This window comes from Ambystoma mexicanum, chromosome 9, assembly GCF_040938575.1.
Source record: "Ambystoma mexicanum isolate Mex_15411 chromosome 9, UKY_AmexF1_1, whole genome shotgun sequence".
In the NCBI taxonomy this organism is placed as follows: domain Eukaryota; kingdom Metazoa; phylum Chordata; class Amphibia; order Caudata; family Ambystomatidae; genus Ambystoma; species Ambystoma mexicanum.
The window spans coordinates 649,285,844-649,307,402 of NC_090931.1; the positions used below are offsets into that span (position 1 = coordinate 649,285,844).

Sequence of the window (21,559 nt, forward strand, 5' to 3'; positions counted from 1 at the left end):
CCTCAGTCATGGGGACAAGAGGGATGACACCTGGGGACTAATGCAATACGGTTTGAAGGTCAGCGGCAGCAATGGTCAAACTTCAGAGCAGCTGCACTTGGCTGTTTCAGCTTCTCGCGAAGAGCACCACCGCGGTTCTCAGATACCGTATGGACTTTCCTCTCATCTGGGGTCCAGCACTCTGTTGAGGGGATTCAGGCTTGGTTAGTCCTGCTTCATGGAGTCCGGAGGATCTTCCTCGAGCGCGGGTCTGAATTAAAAATGAGACACTAGATTTGGGTGTTCCTCTCCCTGGCAATTAGTTCCTGCAGCAGCAATGGAAGTACAGCCAGCTTTGATAGGATGTCCATACAAGTTTGTTTTGGGGACGATTCATCCCACCAACCCAAAGGGAGAAGTCATCCTTGCAGGGCTTCTCTAGTCGAGGCTAATTTAGGGCTTCAGCAATGCAGCAGGGCTTCACTGGGCAAACCAACGGTCTAGGATTTGCAGCAAGCGTCTCTTCCAAGTTCTTTTTTTGATTCCTTTGTCCGGTGGTCTACTGCCTTCCAAGCAAGAGACCTCACCTTTCATGCAGGTTTGTCCCATTCATTTGCAGCCTAGCCGTCTCACACAGCAGGGTGGTTGTCTCCCAAGGACAGCCAGCCAATCACCTTTGGGTGCATTCCTGTAACCAAGGGGGATTAAGCACATCGGGAACCTCCCTCACCTCCTGCCGTGCCAGACACGCTGGAGCCAGAGGTGGGCTTCAGCAGTGAATTCTGCCAAAGCAAAAAACAAACAAGGGAAAAAACCTGGTTTGGCGCACAGAGTAAATCTCAAGAAGGACCTTTCCAACAAGAAATGGCGAAAAAAGAAGACCGGCCATTTGACAAAAATGGGCACCCATGGGTGCTTTACTGCAGCTGCAATTGCAGCCCACGGTAGAAACACACAATGGTAGGAAAAAGGAAGCCAATGTCACCAGCCGTTAATTGTAGAAAGGGTAACAAAAATGTTGCATGAGAAACTAGACAAAGGGGATACCAAGTAACTCCTCCTGCACCCTATTGTAAGATCATGTGTGATGGGTCTAGAAAGTTACACATGTAAGTAAAGTCCATTTCACTTCACTGCTCTTGTAAACAGTAGTTTAACCAAGAGAAGGTATTTAAGACTTTGGGAAATCTGAAAGACTTCTATGCCACTGCATTGAAAGTGCTGTGTGTCACAGTGTAAAAAGATGATGTATATGGAGTTTGTCAGACTCCAAAAGAAACAGATTTCAAATCAAAGAAAGATACATGAGTGGGGAAAAATGTCTGTCTCACTCCAAAATCAAAAAAATGAAAGTCCTTAAATCCAACAAAAAGGGCTGGGGGTCTTTAAGGTAGAAGGGAATTAGCACATTTCTGAAAATTCTCCCTAACACACTTTCGTGGCAATACAGCTCTGCAGTGCAGATCAGTGTTGCGTGTGTGAACTGGCTGAAACTGGGATTTGGGACTACCTGGTTCCAAGTGACACTTCAGCTAGGATGAATCCTGTTGCTTGGCAGATTGTCAGGCTGTACCGTATAGGTCAGCTTCCCTACCCATGCCAGATTGAATGTTGCAGGTTCCTCCCATATGTGGGCTGTTACAGCCCCAACCTGGAATATGGATAAAATGAGAGGTCCTCTAGCTAGTCGAGATAGCTGTGCACAGGATTCAAGAAGGTGAAGTACCACTAGAGACCTTCTGATGTAACCAGCATTGGCTAAGCCGGCATCTGCTTTTCCAACCTTTGGCCCCACCAGTTCAGAGGAGGAAGGCATCTGGTCCACGTTTTACCAGTCAATTTGAGGGCAACCATTCAGAAGCACGGCTCTGCAACGGACAGATCTAGACTTCAAGTTTGCAAGGGCACCTTCCTTTAAGCTTTGCTGGCATCTTCAGAGCACCCCTAGGACTTAATGCAATGGGTCAAAGTACACATGGTTTGGGAAGACCCTGCCCAAAACACATGTATGTATGAGGGTCTTGTGCAAACACCCAATGTGCTCATAAGTGGTAGTTCCTGCCAGCTTAAGGGTGCACCATTTGTGAACTGCAAACATTCCCCCATCACCACCCAGGTGCTCTTTTACATTTTTCCAAGGGACTTTCTGCCATAGGATGCTCTGCTGAACCATGCTCGCTAGCCACATGCAGTTAACACTTGACTTATGCATAGAAGCACACAGCCTACCTGCCATCCTTCAAGGTGTTCATGATGAAGCGGTTTAATTGACAGACACAGTTTGCAACCAATCGATTGTCATCCACCAGCGAGTTCAGCTGTGTCGCCAACATAAAAGCTGAAAAAAAACAATTGATACATTGGTGGAAGTGTCCCAACACCTGCGAAATTCAGAATTTTGATAAACGGGCCAGAGCAGTACATGCTGCCCAAATCAAAAACATAAAAGGACTAGACCATCGATGCACTCCAATATATTAATTTCACTTGCATAGGACATTTCATGTAGGCCCCCCATGCACAGAAAGAAAACTCATCGCCATTGGGTACCAAGAGGAAATATTTGCTGACAACACACAGATCCTCGGTTTCCCCGTTTACCAGTTACCACCACACCATCTCTTCTCCCTCATCTCAGACTTCCGGATAGTTTTTACTGAATAGCTCTTCATTATAAACTGAAATCACCCAAGACCGAAATCCCCTTCTCCTGCCACAAGATGCTGCACAGCACACCCTACCTTGCCCCTGCCACCTTCACACTAGTCTTTCCCTCCTCCCCGACCAATCTCAAAGGCAAACAACCTTAGAAATCGCTTTGATAGTAACCTAAAACTCCACCAATTTGAGCAACTCTGACTCGATAAACCCACTTAACATTTGCAAAATTGCCCCTTCCTCACCTCCATCCAGATCTTCTTAAATGTGGATCTCCACCCTGGAACCAGTCGACTGAGCTACTGTGCAAGTCTTCCCCTGGGCCTACCCTCTACTTATTCCCCCCCCCCCATATTTGCAAAATCCCTCAATGTACATTCCTATCCCCCCCTTCCGCCCGCTATTATACCACATCAGGCTTCCGACTCCATGACAGCTGGCTCTCCAAGTATCGCCACTCTTTAAATTCCTTCTATTGTTGGCCCTAACCACCCTCTGTCCAACCTAATCTTCTGTTACTACCCTCCATGCACCCTACCGTGCAACACCCTACTCATCCTCGAGGTCCCATGGCCTCACCCCCGAGCCGCCTCTCGCTTCGGATAGTTTTCCCTCTTTGTCCAACATCATTGTAATTCCCCCAATATAAATTACAACTCCGGTTTTCAAAAATGCCCTTAAAAAACTACCCATTTCCTCAGAAAGGGGTTCTCGTCGAACAAAACACATGCCACCCTCACCCAGATTGCTTCCATTTTCATTGTCTAGTGTACAGTATATTTTGATGTGGTCAGACAGATTATACATTTACATAATCAGTCAGTGCTGTCCCTAGTATGTGTCTGTATTTTGTTATTGCTACACAACCCAGATCGTTACCTGCCCATCCACCAAACCTACACCTCGCGAAGCAGCCTATTTAGGGATCACTTTTTGTCACCCTGTAGAATGTTTGATACAAGAGGCAATCCTCTTGTCCAACAAAAACAAGATACAAGTCTACCCGTTTTCACTCACCACAGCCTACTCTCCAATGCATGCATCTTAACGCCATCCTTGCCTAATACCAATGTTTGAACCTATACCATCTTCCTCAGTGTTTGCATTGCCTTTGGTCCTGGACATGTTTGTATGTGATCCCTAATCCTCCATTCGCTGCTATATACCCTACCCCAGGTAGCCCCAACACCTCTACGGTTCATTTCAATTACCAGTTTTGAGAAGATGTTAATGCTACATCACCAATTAGCAGCATTTTCTATGATGAATATTTACCCATCCCACACTAAGTAAAATATGAATCGTTCTTTGCACACCGAATTGCTGCCAATCCTAATCAAGTTACTGATTGTACATTGGAAAATATTTGAGCAAAATAAACCAGCTACATTGACATAGAAAACAGGTTTCAAAACTGAACAATCCTCTAGCTATTAATATAGCAATTACTGTCTTCAGACAAATGAAACATTGGGGGAAATTATAGACCCTTAGGATATCCATTGTGGAGAGTTGGCAACATCAGCTAAAGCTCAGGGTGAATACTTACAGGAGAGTGTATGCACCCCATCACTCATCAGCAGGCGATAACGCTGGGGGCCACCGGCTGATGATATAGAACGAATACTCTAAGAACAAAATAAGTTCAGTCAGGCACTCAGTAATGCATGCTACATAAAAACAACATACACTAGACAGATGAAACGGAACATCAGCAAATCAGTTTCAGCATGCCCCAGCTAAAGTGACACTTTCCATAAACCCCAATTTCTGTTAATGTATTAAACAGTGGTATATTCAATAATGACCTGAAACTTCAGCGCACAACATGGCATCCTTGTATAAAATACATTAGGGACTCCACTGCACAAGAAAAAAAAGATTTAAGAGGCCTCGTTGAACTGCCAGCAAATGGTCTATGCCTGTTTTAACTCCTGTACCCATCACCTATTGCGATCTTTTAAAGCCCCTCGCTGAGTATGCTTGAGGAGTTGGGATTCCTATAGCCAAAGGGTTCAAAAATGCATACATGCAGTTTCTACAAGCCTGGTTAGCTTGACACAAACAGCTACGTTTGACCCCAAACAAGTACCATACAAAGCAATCAGGTGACGTAAATGTTGCAATTGGGAATGTGTAGTGCCGCTTGTAGTTCATGGAGGAAGTGACGCTGCAGCCATTACAGACACTACAAGGGGCATATGAGAGGGGGAGACTGCCACCGAGCATGCGGGAGTCAATCGTCGTACCAGTGTTTAAACAAGGCAAGCCAATGCATAAAAGTACAGGCTGTTGTCCATGGTCAAACAAGACTGCAAAATCCTTGCTGCACTTCTGGCAGAGAGATTAAAAAGGGTGAGCAGTGGATTAAAACACTCCGATCAGACAGAGTATGCCCCAGGTAGAGCCATCTCTGGGAATTTGAGAAGAGACGAAAACATGAGACCACCACCTTCTGGTGGCATCACTGGATGTCATTAAGGTCTTTACTGGGTCCGATGGGATTGGCTCTATGCCACATTGGAGCATTTTGTAGTTGCAGAGAGGTCCCTCGGGTGGGTCAAGCTCATATACACCGGACCCAGAGCATGGGCAGGTAATTATCAACTGGGTGAAACATATACAGAGGGCCACAAAGCAGGGGTGCCCACTGTCCCCCATGCTCTTCATACTGGTGCTTGAACCACTGGTGGCATTCCCGAAAGGCAAATTCCCGGGATGCAGGTATCATGGCGGACGGGACGAACCATGTTATCTCATTGTATGCCGACGACATGCTCTTATACGTCCAGAACCAGCAAGACATCTGGAGTACATCCTCAAGGTCCTGGATAAATGATCAGTGCTTTCTGGGAACAAAGTTGTTGCATGAATTGAACACAGTTGGAGCACTGACGCCCAATTGGATTCTGGAGAAAACTACAACTTCGACAAGACACGTCGTTCTCACCAAGATGGTGATATTGCCCCACCTGCTGTCCCCTTTCATTAATGTGCCGTCCTTTTTCAGGGAGCTGAACACTATGCTGAGCGGGTTCATATGGGGCACTGGGAACGCAGTGCATAGGCTACACGGAGGGCGGGGTGAAGCTACCACATCTGGAGCTTAACTACTTGATAGGAGATAACAGTATGTTGCAGAGTGGCTACTGAATGAGGCAATACTAGCAACGAAGTTGTGTCAAGAAAAACAGTACCTGCTGAAGGAGGTACTTTGGTTAGAGGATAAAAGAATTCCAGGCTGCCAAACCATGGTGCGGCATGGCAAGAAAGTATGGAACAGAACAAGGCCATCAGATCTGAGGGAGCCTTACTCCCTGCATGTGCCTTTAGCTGCGATTTATGGCCCAAACGAATGATCTCAAACTCATCAGGACTCAGAAGGAAACATGGGGTGGCAGTCTGGGGTAATTTGCTGTTAAGTAAGGAGCTCCTAGAATTTCAAATAGTAACGCAGGAGTGGATACAGGCCAGTTCCTAATGTACACTAGACTGCTCCACAATGCCAAAATTAGATGACAGGGATTCCCGAAGTTCTAGAGGACACCACTCTAGCGTTGCTAAATGAAATCTCAGAGGGGCGGCATGGGGTCACCACGTTATAACAGCAGCCAGGCATCTTAAGTGCAAAATTCCAATGGGAGACAGTTCTGGGGAGGAACTTCTTCGACCAAGAGTGGGTAAATATTTTACTATACATCAAGAAGGTGTCCAGAAACGCTAGGTTTAAGCTCACACAGCTTGATATCCTACGAAGGGCATACATGACACAGCATAGGATATCACTGTTCCCAGGCTCGATAGACAAACGAGGTCCTAGATGTGCTCACAAAAGGTGCAAAAATGACCCACATGTTCTAGGAATGGAGGGTGATCAAGCAATTCTGGGAACAGGTGGAAGCAAAGACAAAGCTAGATGGAATTACCAAGGTCATCTAGTCACCCGAGGCATGCCTGCTTGGATTGCTCCCACAACCGAAATAGGGCTAGGCCAGTTACTGGGATGCTAGATCTTGCTTGCGTGCTGGCAAAGAGGAGGATCGCTGCAGCTTGGTTGTCACAAAATGGGCCGTAGATAAACTGCTGGTAGAATGATGCGAGGCACTGGTCCATGGCAGAAACAGTGCTGTGAAATAGAGCATTACGAAGAGGGATGAGGGAGAGTAGAGACAACATGGTTGACTGAAATGCAGTAGTGCGGGAGAGGTTTCAATCACCAGATGATAAACCCACTGGAGACAAGGGTGCTGAGACATGGGAGCAGTCAGGTGGGCAAGGGAGGGGGGCAGGGAAGAGCAGCAAGGATAGGAGGAAATACCATATGTCCTCTGCATGCAGATAGTGGCACCTAAATTCCCTGGTGTATGTGAAGCAAGCAGTTAGTTGGAATGTTAAACTTGTTTAGTAATTACTCTTTTGTTGAGTGTATGTGATGTCGAAAAGGTGATTGCCATGGAATTAATTATGCGATGACAGTATGATGGTTGTTGTAAACTGAATAAAGAGATTTAAAAATAAATAACTGGCTCTTGGCGAGTAAGACATGGCATGATGTGTACTGTCATTGCTAGCCCCTTCATTTTCTCTTGCAACTTTTTGGAAAATAATTCTTACCAGGGGAGAAAGAGAAAAAAAAAAAAAAAAAAAAAAAAAAAAAAAGGACACTACTGTGGTTATCACATGAACAGAGCCCCATCGCTACATTTTTGTCACAGGAATTTTATCTGGAAAAAACGTGAAGGGTGCTCCAGACTGATAACCGAGGAGGTGGTTCGAGTGAGCAAGCGAGGGCAGCAAGAGTGAAGTCTCTGGCGATGGAGGGATTTAAGATTCGACTTCTGCTGGATAGGACTGGAAAGACACTGGTCAAGAGGAGGAAGAGGGCAGAGGTGTCCAGTCCTACTACACTGGTGGGATTTACCAGATTAAAAAGGTTTGCTTTTACTGACCCAGATGCAGCCCATGAACGGTTTGGATTTAAGCAGAAACCCGGCCCCGTAGACAATGGTTAATGTAGGTAATGATAAGCCTGTCTCCATATCTCAGTATTCACTGCTTCGCCTGGCCCCAGCTGATGCAACATGGCCCCCAGGGTTCCCAATGACTACTAGGGTAAATCGCAAAACGGTTTCCTGGTTAATGACGTTCCCTCGTTGCACATGCATCATATCATGTTGCTATTCTATAGGCCATCTGAAGTGACGCCTCTTTTCGAGGAACAATTTGTGGCCTTTCTTGGCCGTATATCTAAACCACACTTGCCACTATTGGTTTCGAGAGATTTCAATTTACGGGCCAACGACACTTGGACCGAGATGCAGTGTCCTTATTACATTCTTTAGAAAACCTTGGATTCAAACAACATTCTACAGAAGTAACACATACTGGTGGTAACATCTTAGACTGGATTGTGTCTATAAACATGGAGGTCGTAACTGTCAAGGTCCAGATTGGTCCATGGTCGGATCACCATCTTCTTGGTTTTGGGACCCCCCCCACCTAACCCTGTCTCTTCTGCCATTGTCAAATCCCTTGCCTACTAAACAAATTGTCCTCATTTGGAAATCAAAAGGGATTACTCATGAGGTTTTTGCTTCGTCTGTTCTCCCTCTACTACCCTCCTTGGACAATGTGTCACAACTTCACGTCCACCCTTAGGAGGGCCATCAGATGCATGAATCTTTAGCATCCTTAAACCATCTATCCAAAAAAAAGACATCTTCCTTTAACCTGTAGTTCTCTGCAGAGGTGCTCTCTGCTAGGACAGCTAAAAGGAAAGCAGAATGCTATTGGCGTAAACATTCAAAGGATGCATCCCTCTATACTTATAGGGCTACTGTGAAGGACTTTAAAAACATCTTGCTGAAGACTAAAGAAGCGAAGCTTAATGCTAGGATTGAGAGAGCTAAATCCAAGCCCAGGGAATTGTTCATAGCTCTACACGAGCTAAAGGGTAGCCCGGTGGTTGCCCATTTTGCGGCAGATAACAAATGGCTCCAGAAGATTCATGATAGCTTCAAATTAAACTACTGCACCAACGATGCATAGCAGACCAGCTCATTCTACTGCAGTCCTGTGGTAAACTAACATCTCCGGTCTCCTCGCCCTATTGATTCTCCTTTGGAGAGGTATCTAAAGGAGAGGTCTGGTACACTGTTCTTAAGATGAAACCAACATCGTGTAAAGAGGATAGTTTACCTGCTTCGCTGTTTCAGTAGTCACTGAGCTCCCTTGGGTGACTACTTTTCTCAATCACTCTTTTTCCAAAGCCTCTGTCCCCAATACCATTACGGAGGCATGGATTTCGCCATTATTAAAAATGGGGAACTTTAGACGCCAGTGATCCTAGAAATCTCTGGCCCCTTAACAACGTTCCTTTTATGTTGAAAATATTGGACAAGCTGGCGTTCCAGCTTTATGGAACAATTATTATTGCCACTGGTCAGTGTGGGTTCCGTGCGAATCACGGAACCAAGACCGCTTTGTTGGATCTTAAAACAAACATTGCAGAGATAATTGACAAAAGCAGGCAGGCAATGTTACTTCTTGATTTGTCGGCCGCCTTTGATCTGGTTGATCATGCCCTTTTGGCTGATAGACTGGTCAAGGTCAGTGGATGCACCGGTTCAGCAGAAGGCTGGTTTGGATCGTTTCTTGGTCTAAAAACTGCTCATGTGATAAGGATAATGCACAATCACAAATGGCTTCATTGATATGTGGCGTACCCCAGGGCTCCTGCCTGTTGCCGCTTTTGTTTAATTTCTATATCAAACAACTGTGTGACCCACTTTCCTCCCGGGGGGGTATGTTTCGCAAATTATGCAAATGGCACCCAGATTGTGATTGAATTATCGGGTATCTATAGCAAAGACTTAGAAAGGGTGAATTAAGTCTTCAGTGCTATACAGTCTTGGATGACCACTAACTCTAGCTTTAACAAGAAAACAGAACTGCTTATTTTAGGCACTCCAACAAAGTTAAAATCATCTTGCTTCATCCTATAAAAGTTTTACTATTGTGGGAAATATCATCAACGTTTGACTTGTAAAAACATTGGGGGTATATTTTGACTCAGACTTATCCTTTCAAAAACATGTTATACACCTCAAGTCTTCCTGCTCTTATTTCATTCATCTGTCGCAGATCCGTCCATACCTTTCCGAGTAACAGGGCTACGATTGTGGCAGCTATTATCAACACCAAATTGGATTACTACAAGCCTGCTGTTTGGAACCTCTAAGGCAAATGTAAAAAGTTTTCAGGTGATCCAGAAAGGAGCGGTCTGTGCCGTTTGTGGTATTGGTCACTTACTTCATGTCACAGAGGCCCGAAGTAAAACTGCACTGGCTGGCCGTTAGTCAAAGAATCAGGTTTAAGGGGCGTGGCTTGGAAGCCATGTGAAAAGACGTGCCTGTACGGGAGCTCCCGCTGATCCGTACATAATCCGACTGATACCGCGCAAGGACCGCTGTGATTTGGCGAAGATTGGGAAGACTGTGTACATGAAGTTCGGATGCACGCGAGGACACATTTTTACACGGGTTCGTATTGCGCACGTGTACTTAAGAGCCGAATGAAGCACTGGTGGCGAGACCTCGACGGACGACAAAATGGCCGCCGCCGCTTGACGAGGGGACAAAGGAGCGGTAGATCGGGACCACAGCATACGTGCGCCCTCTCAGCGGTACGAAGGGGGCAGCGCGACCCTGCTCATCTGGGGGGAGCGCCGGACAACAGCGGTGCCTGAGACTGTTGGGCGAGCTGGGACTCTCAACTGAGTTGTGGTGTATAGGCATAGTGCCTCCCTGGCCTGGACCGGAGCGCGGCCAGAAGGACGCTCCTGACTGGAGATATGTTGAACAAGCTCCTGAGGGCGAAGAATAAACAGCCCACGCTCGACGAATACACCAAGACGCCGCCCGGCCCTGAAGGTGCCAGGAGCAAGGATAAGGCTCAGACCAAGGAGATGGCCGCCGGTGGTGCGAACCAGGAGGTCCTCGCTGCGATCGCGGACCTGAAGGCGACGTGGGAGACCAAGCTCCAACTTGCTGTGGCCGAATTGAAAACTGCTTTGGAACTACAGGTTGGGGCGGTGCAGGAGGACGTGAACCTCCTGAGGCAGGATGTACGAGCCCTGGCTGAGCGCACGGAAACTTTGGAAAAGGAGATGGGCCCTACTGTGGCGGACTGCACTGCACATAAGCGTGATATCCATGCCCTGGTGCAGCGGGTGGGCAACTTGGAAAGTATGGCTGAAGAGGCGGAAGGACGTGCCCGGAGAAACAACGTTCGCATCGTGGGCCTGCCGGAGGGGGCTGAAGGCCAGAATCCCACGGAGTTTATTGAGAACTTGCTGCTGCAGGAGATCACTGGGGGAGCCCTGTCGCAGGGGTTTGCGGTGGAGAGGGCGCACAGGGCCTTGATCAGGAGACCACCGCCGGGGAACCCACCTAGGCCTGTGATCGCCAAGATCCTCAATTATCGGGAAAGGATCCTCGAACACTTTCGTAAGGGGGCACCATACGGCGAGGAGAGGCGACCATTACTGCTTACCCCGATTACACCTTGCAAGTGCAGCGCAGTCGCATGAACTTTGGGGCGGTCAAGAGGCGATTGCGGGCAGCAGGGTACAAGTATATGTTGCTTTACCCGGCCAGATTGAAGGTTTTCTTCAAGACTAAGATGCTGTTCTTTGACACTCCGGAGGAGGCCAGGGAATGGCTCGATGCACAAAACTGTCCTCAGGAGCCAGATGAGCGGACGGCGGATGGAACGGGAAGAGATAAGTGACGCTGCGGGCCCGGTTGGGCTATAAATATTGGGACTGGAATATAGTCGGTGTGACTTTTGGAACATGGTCCGTGTGCGCGGATACGGAAGTGCGGGAGGGGAGCCTCCGGGGGCTGTTCTTTGTACCCCAGTTTGAGTTTAGGTTAGTCACGGTGTGTGGGGTGACACCCTGTCGGGTTCTCTACTTGGGTTCCAGAGAGAACCGAACACAGGGATGCCTGAGATCCAGGAATGGAGCTGGGCAGTTGGTTGGGCTAGGGGGGTGGGGTGGGTCAGTTTTTATATGAGCCTGGGAGAGAAACTGGGAATGGGGGTCTTTGAGGTAGGGGGGAGGCGAGTAGACCTGGGAGGGAGGAGGGAGCTACTGATAAATCATGGGGGACCTTAAGCCCTCTAACGTTCCACGTTAGTATCCTAACAGCTACCTTAAGCGTAACAAGGTCATGTTGTACCTAAAAAGGCAAAAGATAGATATTGCCTTGTTACAGGAGACGCATCTGACACGGGATAAACTGGAACTGGTGGGGAGAAAGTGGAGAGGGACAGTAGTTGGATCTACATATTCTGCCTATGCTAGAGGTGTGCTGATTTGGGTTGCACCACATGTCCCGTTTAAGCTACTTGGGGAGGTTGTGGAGTCTGATGGGAGGCTGGTCATGGTAAGGGGCTTGTGGAAAATAAAGTAGTGTGTATTATAAATACTTATGCTCCCAACCGTGACACGGCGACATACTTTAGGACACTGATCACTAGACTTGGTGAAGGGATGGGGGGTCCGGTGATTGGGGGGGGGACTTTAATTGTGTACTAAACCCCAAGGAGGACAGGTCGGATGACAGGGTGGTCAGGCCCAGCCCGGCGGCTAGGGTACTGCAGGCGCTGCTGGTAGAGCTTGGCCTGGCAGACGTGTGGAGGACGAGACACCCTGGCGTGAGGCAATATTCGCATTACTCGGCCCCGCACCAGCTACACACAAGGCTGGATTACTTTTTCGCCACTCCGGACGTTGTCGCGGAGTGTGACCAGATAGACTACAGGGCGAGAGTCCTTTCGGACCACTCGCCCCTGGTCATGCGATGGCAGCTTTGTCCCCCACGTGCGCGAATTCCAACATGGCGCCTTAGGGCGGAAGCGCTCAGGGATCCAGTCTTCAGAGAGGACATGAGGGAGGAGATAGTTGCTTACTTTGAGGCGAATACAGGCAGTGTCAAGTCGGCTGGTACTTTGTGGGAGGCCTTTAAGGTTGTAATGAGGAGGGTTGCCATTGCGAAATCCAAGGGATTAATGGGAGGAGTCCTGGCAGATCTGCGTAAAGCCGAGATTGAGTTGGAGAAAGAGCTGGGGGAGGGTGGGATGGATACGGAGGAGGTCACTAATCTGCAGCAGAGGTGCGCAGAACATTGGGACAGGCTCTGTAATCTGAATTACAGGAAGAACATTGAGAGGTTGCATGCCGGGGGGGACAAGACGGGCAGGCTTCTTGCTTGGCTGTATAAGAGCGAGACCCCAAGATCCCCGATCCGATCAGTTATCACTGAAAAGGGCGTGGAGGAGGACACCCAGGAAGGGGTGAATAGGGCATTCGCGGAATATTATCAAGCATTATATGAGGATCGAGAGGGGGGAAGCCGGGAGGAGATAGAGGTAGCACTTGAAGACATAGGCCTGCCCAAGATAAGTGACGAAGAGCGAGAGGAGATGGATGCTCCGATCACTCTGGAGGAGCTGCAGGAGATTGTGCGGCAGCTACCCACTTGCAAGGCCCCAGGAGCGGATGGGTTCCCCAGTGAATTTTATAAAGCGTATGGAGAGGAGGTGCTCCCGCCCATGCTGGCGATGCTTAATGAAGCGTTCGAGGTGGGGCGGCTGCCGGAATCGCTCAGGGAGGCGATTATAGTACCGCTCCCCATAAAACGGGACAGGATTGTGGCTCCTACCGGCCCCTGTCGATGCTGAACCAGGACAGCAAGATCCTAACAGCTGTCCTGGCGGCCAGAATGCGGAGGGTGATGGGCAAGCTGATCCATCCTGACCAGACGGGCTATGTCCCGAATCGGAATATTACTCAGAATCATAGACGCCTTAACAGGGTGGTCGAATGGGGATGAAATGAGGACAGCGAAATGGCGATAGTGGCGTTGGACGCGGTTAAAGCGTTCGACTCTGTGCGATGGCCGTGGCTGCTGGCGGCTTTGGGGCGGTTTGGACTGGGACCAGGCTACATGAGGTGGGCCGAGCTATTATATAGTGCGCCTCTGGCTAGGGTCCGTACGGGTGCAGTGGTGCCAGATAGATGGCAGTTAGGTAGGGGCACTAGGCAGGGGTGTCCTTGGTCCCCAATGTTGTACATACTGGCCCTCGAGCCCTTAGCGATTTACCTCCGGCAGCAGTACGATCCGGTTGGCATAGAGGTGGGAGGGGAGTGCCATCTTATATCCCTGTATGCAGACGATATGCTGTTATACCTGAAACATCCGGAAGAGAATTTGCAGTATATCTTGGAGGTATTGGAGAGGTACGCCTGGTTGTCCGGCATAGCGGTCAACCCTCAGAAATCCGCACTATTCCCGCTAGGCAGTTATGTGGGGATACCGGTGGAGAGGTTGCCAGTGCTGCAGATCCCGTGGGCGACGAGCTCCTTCCGGTACCTGGGCATTGACGTGTATCACACGACCGAGGAAGAACACAGGCATAATACTGAGCTAGCTGTGGGAAAGATTGAGAAGTGCATGAGGTTCTGGGAAAGATTGCCTTTAGCGATGATGGGTCGTGGAGCTATGCTTAAAATGGTGGTGCTGCCCAGGCTCCTGCATTACTTTAATAACATCCCGTATATGATACCTAGGAAGTTTTTTGCTAGGTTACATAGTGTATGTAGGAATTTCCTATGGCACGGCACGCGCAACAGGGTCGCATTGTGGAAATTGCAGAACTCTTATGAGAAAGGTGGCGTGAAGCTGCCGAACTTTGAGGCCTATTATATTGCGGCGCAACTGCAATACGTGGCCAGGTGGCTCTCAGATGAAGAGACCTCCGAACACAGGCTGCTAGGGAGAGACTGTTCCCCCTTCTATCTGCAGGAGGTGATCTGGGTGACCGGTTCATGGATGAGAGAGCGTCCTAAGATGCTAGCCCTTGGCAGGAACATATGGCGGCGTGCCTGTCGGATGATGGGTGACCCCTTGCCGTGTATGCCGCAGTTACCTCTGGTCGCCCTGGCGAAGGAAGACGGGCAGCTGAGGGCTATTATCCGGTCATACTGGGAGTCAGTGGGGTTGGTCACTATGGGCGACATCTGGCAGGATGGGACCCTGATGGAGTTCGATGAACTGGAGGCAGGGTCGGGGCTACACAGGGGTCAGTATGTAACATATCATAGGGTGGTCCGGGAGGTCCGGAGCACGTGGCCCGAAACTACTTTGGCCGATGAACCGGATGCCACGCTGGAAATAATGTATGACGCATCAGAGGGTGGGCACGAGGTCTCTAGGTTGTACGAGATGTTGATGACAAAGGTTGGGAAGGATTTGGGGCACCTGAGACTGGAGTGGGAAGCGGAGATGGGGGCCTCGATGTCAGATGGGATGTGGGATCGCGCCCTGGGGTACCACAAAAAGTTATCGAGGAACGCCAGGTTTAAGCAGATACAGCTCTATATTACGCACAGGGCATATATGACCCCCCTTAGAATTTCCAAATTTCTGGATAATGGGCGCCAGGCGTGCCCCAAGTGTAACGGAGAGAATGCGGACATGATACACATGTTCTGGGCGTGCCCAGTGATTGCAACCTACTGGGGTGAAGTGGCACAGAGGCTGGCAGGGAGGGGTATCACACTTAAGGTGGATTCAGCTTGGGCCTGTCTGCTGGGAGGGTATCCCAGGGCGCGTAAGCTTCGACATGTTGAGAAACTTAAAGATCTGGCCTATGTGCTTGCCAAACGTAGGATAGCCATGGGGTGGAAGAAATGTCATAAGCCGCGAGTGGAGGTCTGGTGGCGAGATCTACAAAAATGGGCTGATGCCGAAACAACAGTGTGGCAGGATGGAGTATGGCAGGGGAAGAGGAAGAAATAGGCTCTCTCACGGCATGGAAGTTATTGTTAGTTGAGCTGTTTGGTGCGGGGTCGGCCTCGGCTGGACTCGAGAGCGATGAGGCCCCACCGCACGGAACGGACACTCTACAGGCTCATAGGGGGGAGGGATGGGGATTGCAGTGCCTTATTTTTTGTTCGTTTGGTTTTGTTGTTTGATGTGTTTTATTTATGTTTCGTTGTAATGTTTGGTTGAGATAAAATAAAAATATATTTAAAAAAAAAAAAAAAGAATCAGGTTTAAAGACACCACCTTAGTGTTTAAGTGCTTGGCACGTGAAGCCCCCAATTATCTCTCAGCCAGAGTTACAAGGGTTCCTTTTAGGCGAACCCTTCGCTCCAATAAAGACATTCTTCTCCAGCAACCTTGAGTCCTCCTGAAAAAGATTGGAGGCTCTAGTTTCCATGACTGGGCCAAGAGTCTTTGCAACCCGCTCCCTTCTGTTCTAAAGGGTTGTGTGTTGTGTGCCCCGTTAAATAACAATTCAAAACATACCTCTTTGATCTGGGAACAGGCAAAGCTTTTTTCCCACCTCAGTTTGACCATATCCTTTGCCACTGCCATGTTGTGTGTTTTGTTGTTTCTGTCATGCGAGTACCTTGAGGCCCATGGGCGTATGTGGCTATATAAAAATTGGATAGATAGATGTTATGATCCGCTACAGGATCATTCCCTTGAGGTTGTGTGCATGATTGAAACGTGGCTATGAAAATCCTGTGGCCCATCAGTGGTTCTTGCTCTTCCTACAAACTACATTATTTGTTCTGACCGAGGGTCCGAGCACTCAGGTGGAGGGATCGACCTGATAAGTCTTCACTAGTGGCTACTGCTGAACCATTTAACCATTGCATACAGGTGAAAGCGCTAGTAGTTCGGTTGGCATTCACAGCCTCTGACATATCACTGCACACATAATTATACACCACCATGCACCCCTAAACTATCTTTAGAACGCAACTATACCCCACAAAAAATAATTTGGAGAAAAGAAAATGTAAAAAAGATTAAAAAATAAATAAATATCGGCCTACCTGCACACAATCTCAAACTCCGCCTCCGCTAAACGCAGCTACCCAAGAAAATTCGGCCTAGCTGCTCACATACTACTTGTCTACACAAACTCTACACCACTTGTAGCATTGCAGCTACCCACCTCAGAATGTAGGCCTAGCTGCACACATAACAAGTGCACACACACACTACTTACCACCCTATATTTCCACTGACCTGGACTACAGTCCCTAAGGGCATTCAACCCACAGCGCATTGAGATCATATCAATAGTGAAAGGCACTATACAAAATGCCCAATAACATAACACTAGTGCTCAATCTGTTTCCCATTTCTTGGCAGCAGTGGCTGATCTAGGGCTTCTGCAGAGTACATGAAACCACACACCAGCTGGGTAATACACTTGATATTATCTTCTTATTAGAACATACTAATATGGTCTACCCAGGTTGATTGGACAGATCTTAGTATTATGTTTCTCTATCAAGATGGACTCTAGCCCCAATATATTGAATTGTAAGTGGCAGTCTATTTCTGGCCAAGATGTTGCAGCTTCAATTAATATGTGTCACTTCCCAGCATATAGATGTATCCACCTTTACACTGACTAATACCGCGACGGACCATCTTGCTCCTCTCAAATGCTGAAAACAGAGGGGTCGTCCTTCAGAATCCTGATTCAGCGTGGATCTTAAACTGCATCGACTCAAGCATAGACAAGCCGAACAGAAATGGTGCAAAACATACTGCCAGCCTTACAAAATTCGACATGCTACTCGTTTGGCTAAACGCAACCATTGTACTAACAATGTCAAAAGTGCTCTTAATCAGCTGAAGGATCTTGTTCATTCCCTTTCATCAGTTTCAGCCTCAAAAACAGGGTTGCTCCATCTCAATTACTATGCAATTCCCACTTTGAAACCTTTATTTTTAAAGTCTCAGATATACGTGACAAATTTGCATCATTCAGCTTACAATTTGGCAAATTTACTTGGATGCGTCTGTGACCAGTCCGGCACACTCATGGCCTCGTTTCCCCTTCTCTCTCTTTAAAGGAAGAGCTACAAGGAATATGAAATATTTCACCCCAATTCTATGTCAAGACCGGAGGCTCCCATTATGCTTCTCTTTCTTTTTATTTAATTATTTAAGAAAGGCTCAGCAGCAAAAATATTTTCTTTAGTGCATAGAAAATATGTAACTGAAAAACAAACAGGTAATAATGTCAAATGTCTTCAACAGTCCTGAAACACATAAAACTCCATTTCCCAGGAAGACTGAGGAAAGTCCAACGTAATGTCACCAACATGTGACTAAATCCTCCAATGAGTAAGCATATCCCTCCATAAACAGTCCAGGATATGATGACACTTCCCTCTTTCTTTGCTGCTCACAGCAAGAGATAAGTGCCTCATATTCTAGATTATGTTGTTTCCATTATATGTATTGAATTTACTTTGATTTTGCTGAATATTTAGTATATATTTTATGATTACACGCGCTGCGTTCATCGCGCGTTATATGAAGGGTTAATTCCTTCCAGTCCGACGCGCTCGCGTCAGTCGAGCGTGACTGGAATTATCTCCGACGCCAGCTGCTTCCTGCTGGCGTCGGAGAGTACTGCGCGAGGTGTTTATACCTCATTAGGCTTTTATAAGCCGTGTTTTTCCTTGTTGCGAGGGCCCGTCTTCACAGACCCTCGCAAACGTATTCCGCTTTACTTCCCGAGGCGGCTTGCGTTGCCGGGCCTAGGGAAGCAGCAGTTAAGTCTCCGTGTGACCGCGATCCCACTCGCGGTCACCAGAGGGAGCACCTGCTGCTGTAGGTCCATTCCTCAGCTTTCTGGCGCCCGCTTTTCACAACGAATTTAGCGATCGCGAGTTCCAGAAGCTGCAGCATCATTTGGAACGAAGTTTAGTCACTTTCAAGTAAAAGAAAATAAAGGGAGACAGCGGACAGCTGATTCATGCCCTTCTGGATCGGGGCTGATACAAGACTCCCCATTCTATACTGTGGGCATCGAGAGAAGGTGGTCTGCCCACACACACAAAAAAGTATATGAAAATATATTCAGATAATTATATTTAAAGAAAGAAAAAAAAAGAAAGAAGTAGGGTAAATAGAAAGGTGCTAACAACATGGCAGCTCAGTACTTCCCTCAGGAGGGCCAGGATTGGTCTGGATACGGGGAAGATACTTTTGATATTGATGAAGTGGCTATGGCTTCCAGCCTGGAAAAAGTGCTGGGTTCCACGGTGGAGACCAGCATCAAGAAAGCTGCGTCAGAAATGCTCCTGCCTATACAGCAACGCCTAGATAACATGGAGGAGCATTTACAGGAAAAATCCCTACCAAGAAAAAAAGACACAAAAAAGAAAGTACCTTTCAGATGGGGGATGTACACCGGCTCGCCTGAGTAAAGACTCTACGACCCCCCCCGAGCCAGCCAGTACCAGCCACTGCTGCCCTATCAGACGCCTTCTCCAGGCTGAAAAAGGCCTTTTTGAATAGGAAGGAACTCCCTTCCGGTGACGAACCCTCTTACCACGAGGAAGAAAACAGGGACATCGGACCCTTTAACCCAGAGGGATATCATCTGGGCTCTGACCCAGAGGAATATGACCGTCACAGTCAATCTCCAGTTTCTTCGGACGAAGATGCGCAGACAATAGGGTCACAACCCTCAACCTCAGGGATTGCGGCAGTCCCCATCCCTAATAAGCCAGCCAAAGATTCCCTTTCCTCAAAAGGGATGTTTACTCCAGAGGACTTAGTGCACCCCAGGTCGTCACACTTGGAACCATCTTCTAGGACGACAGACTACATTAAAGACAGGCTACTTAAGCCATTGGACAAAGAAGTCCGAGCAAGACTCAGGGCAGAATGTCCACGCCCAGAGATCCCAGATAAGGTGGCCCTGACACCGGAGTTAGACTCCAAAATGATTACTTTCCTTGGAAAGAATACTAAAGATCTACGTAAAGGCATAGATCGTGCCTGGAAGTCATGCCAAGACCGAGTGCTGGACGTCACCGGTCCACTGGCAAAGATAATGGACCTGGCTGAAGCAGCCATAAATACAGAGGAACCCATTGATCCTCTGATACTATCAGGTTGGGCTCAAAGAGCCATATGTTTGCTTGGAAGCGCCAGCTGTGCCATATCAGCTGAGCGCCGCAAAGGTATTCTCTATAAAATCGACGCCAAGCTAAGTGAATTAGCAGATTCTGAATCTGGAGCGGCAGCCCAAGGTCTCCTTTTCGGAGACTCCTTCATGAAGGAGATGTCAAAATTTGTGGGCACCTTCACTGCGCTGGACAAAGCGCAATCATCCATCAGTTTTCTACAAAAATGTTCACCAGGGCCGGATGAGGCAGAGGTCGCTCTTCCGGCCGATACTCTTTCGATAGAAGACCTCAACAATCCAGGGATCAACAAGCCTGGCAAGATCGCACAGACACCACCTTCCCAACGAGAGGGCGAGGAAGAGATCGCGGTTGGAGGAGAGCCGGCCGAAATCCAGCTCAACAACAAGCCACAGGTCAGTCTACCCATTGCAGCGCCAGCGCCGCAAATGCCTATAGGAGGGAGGCTAGCTCCTTTTGCGCATGCTTGGGATTCCTTGTCAGGGGACGCATGGGTCAGAGATACAGTTTGCGGCATGCGCCTAGAATTCCTCGCACAGCCCTTTCAAACAGCTCGCACCATTCCCATTCCAATGTCCAAAGAGGACGAGGTTGCATTAGACAAAGAGATTTGTAGTTTAGCGATGAAACAAGCAATTCGCCCCTGTACAAGCCAAGGCGGTTTCTTCAGTCCAATATTTCTGGTACGCAGAAAAGAGAAAGTGCATCCAGTGATAAACCTGAAGGCTCTCAACGATTTCATCGTCTACCGCCATTTCAAAATGGAGGGTATTTACATGCTCAGAGACCTACTGAGACCCAACAACTGGCTTATGCGTTTGCATCTGAAAGATGCGTACCTCGCGGTACCCATACATAAGGACCACGCAAGCTATCTGAGATTCTCTTGGAATCTTCAAAACTGGGAATTTACTTACGAGTCTGCCCTTCGGTCATTATTCAGCTCCTTGGGCTTTCTCCAAACTCCTGAGACCGGTAGTAGCTCATTTAAGAGAACGAGGCGTTCGACTGATCATATAGCTGGACGACATGATCTTTATGGCTCAGTCTCAAGCACTGGTAGAGCAACAGACCAGGTTAGCCATAGACCTACTGCACAGTCTCGGATTCCTCATAAATTGGGAAAAATCAATCCTTTTTCCATCCAGAAGCCTAGAGTTTCTATGGTTTGTGGTAGACACAGAGTTAGTTCAACTTTGTCTTCCCACTGCCAAGATTCATTCTACCAAACGGGAGATCTGCAGACTCCTACAGAGAGAAGAGATTTCTCTTCGGGATTTAGCGAGGGTAATAGGACTTCTCTCCTCCTCTATCCAAGCTATCTTTCCCGGACCTCTGCATTATCGAGAGTTACAGAGACTGAAAGGACAACACTTAAGACGCAGTCTCTCTTAATCGCAACAGAAGACTGTCACCGGAAGCAAGAACAGAACTCAACTGGTGGCTTACGCACATGGAGGCCTGGAACAGCCGAGCTATCTTCGGGTCTGCACCAGACATAGTGATAGAGTCAGATGCCAGCCGTTCCGGCTGGGGAGCGAAATGCGGTTCAGTAGCCACAGGAGGAACTTGGTCTCCTCTGGAACTCGAGATGCATATAAACTGCCTGGAGCTCTTGGCGGGTTACTTCGCAGTACGCTCCTTCGCCAAAGACAAAGTGAGTTGTTGTATCTTACTGAAAATGGACAATGTCTCTGCAGTAAGATACATCAGTCATCTGGGTGGCACCAGATCTCGACCTCTAGCGGAATTAGCCAAAGATTTTTGGCATTTCTGTCTACAACACCGGATTTCGGTCACAGCGGAGTATCTGCCAGGCCTTACGAACGTAATGGCAGACTGGTACTCCCGGAACACGACCGATTAGAGGCTCGACAGAGA

The 21,559-nt window shown here is 48.1% G+C and overlaps 1 protein-coding gene across 1 annotated transcript in view; it reads right to left on the reverse strand.

Annotated features, from left to right (window-relative positions):
* Positions 1–21,559, reverse strand: part of RPA1 (replication protein A1) — a 295,679-nt gene that overhangs the window by 265,336 nt on the left and 8,784 nt on the right. Inside the window, exons 3-4 of the mRNA XM_069615363.1 lie at positions 4,187–4,265; positions 2,209–2,317 (exon numbers count right to left, since the gene is read on the reverse strand). Of these exons, the coding sequence (XP_069471464.1) occupies positions 2,209–2,317; positions 4,187–4,265 (188 nt within the window). The remainder of the gene's footprint in view (positions 1–2,208; positions 2,318–4,186; positions 4,266–21,559) is intronic.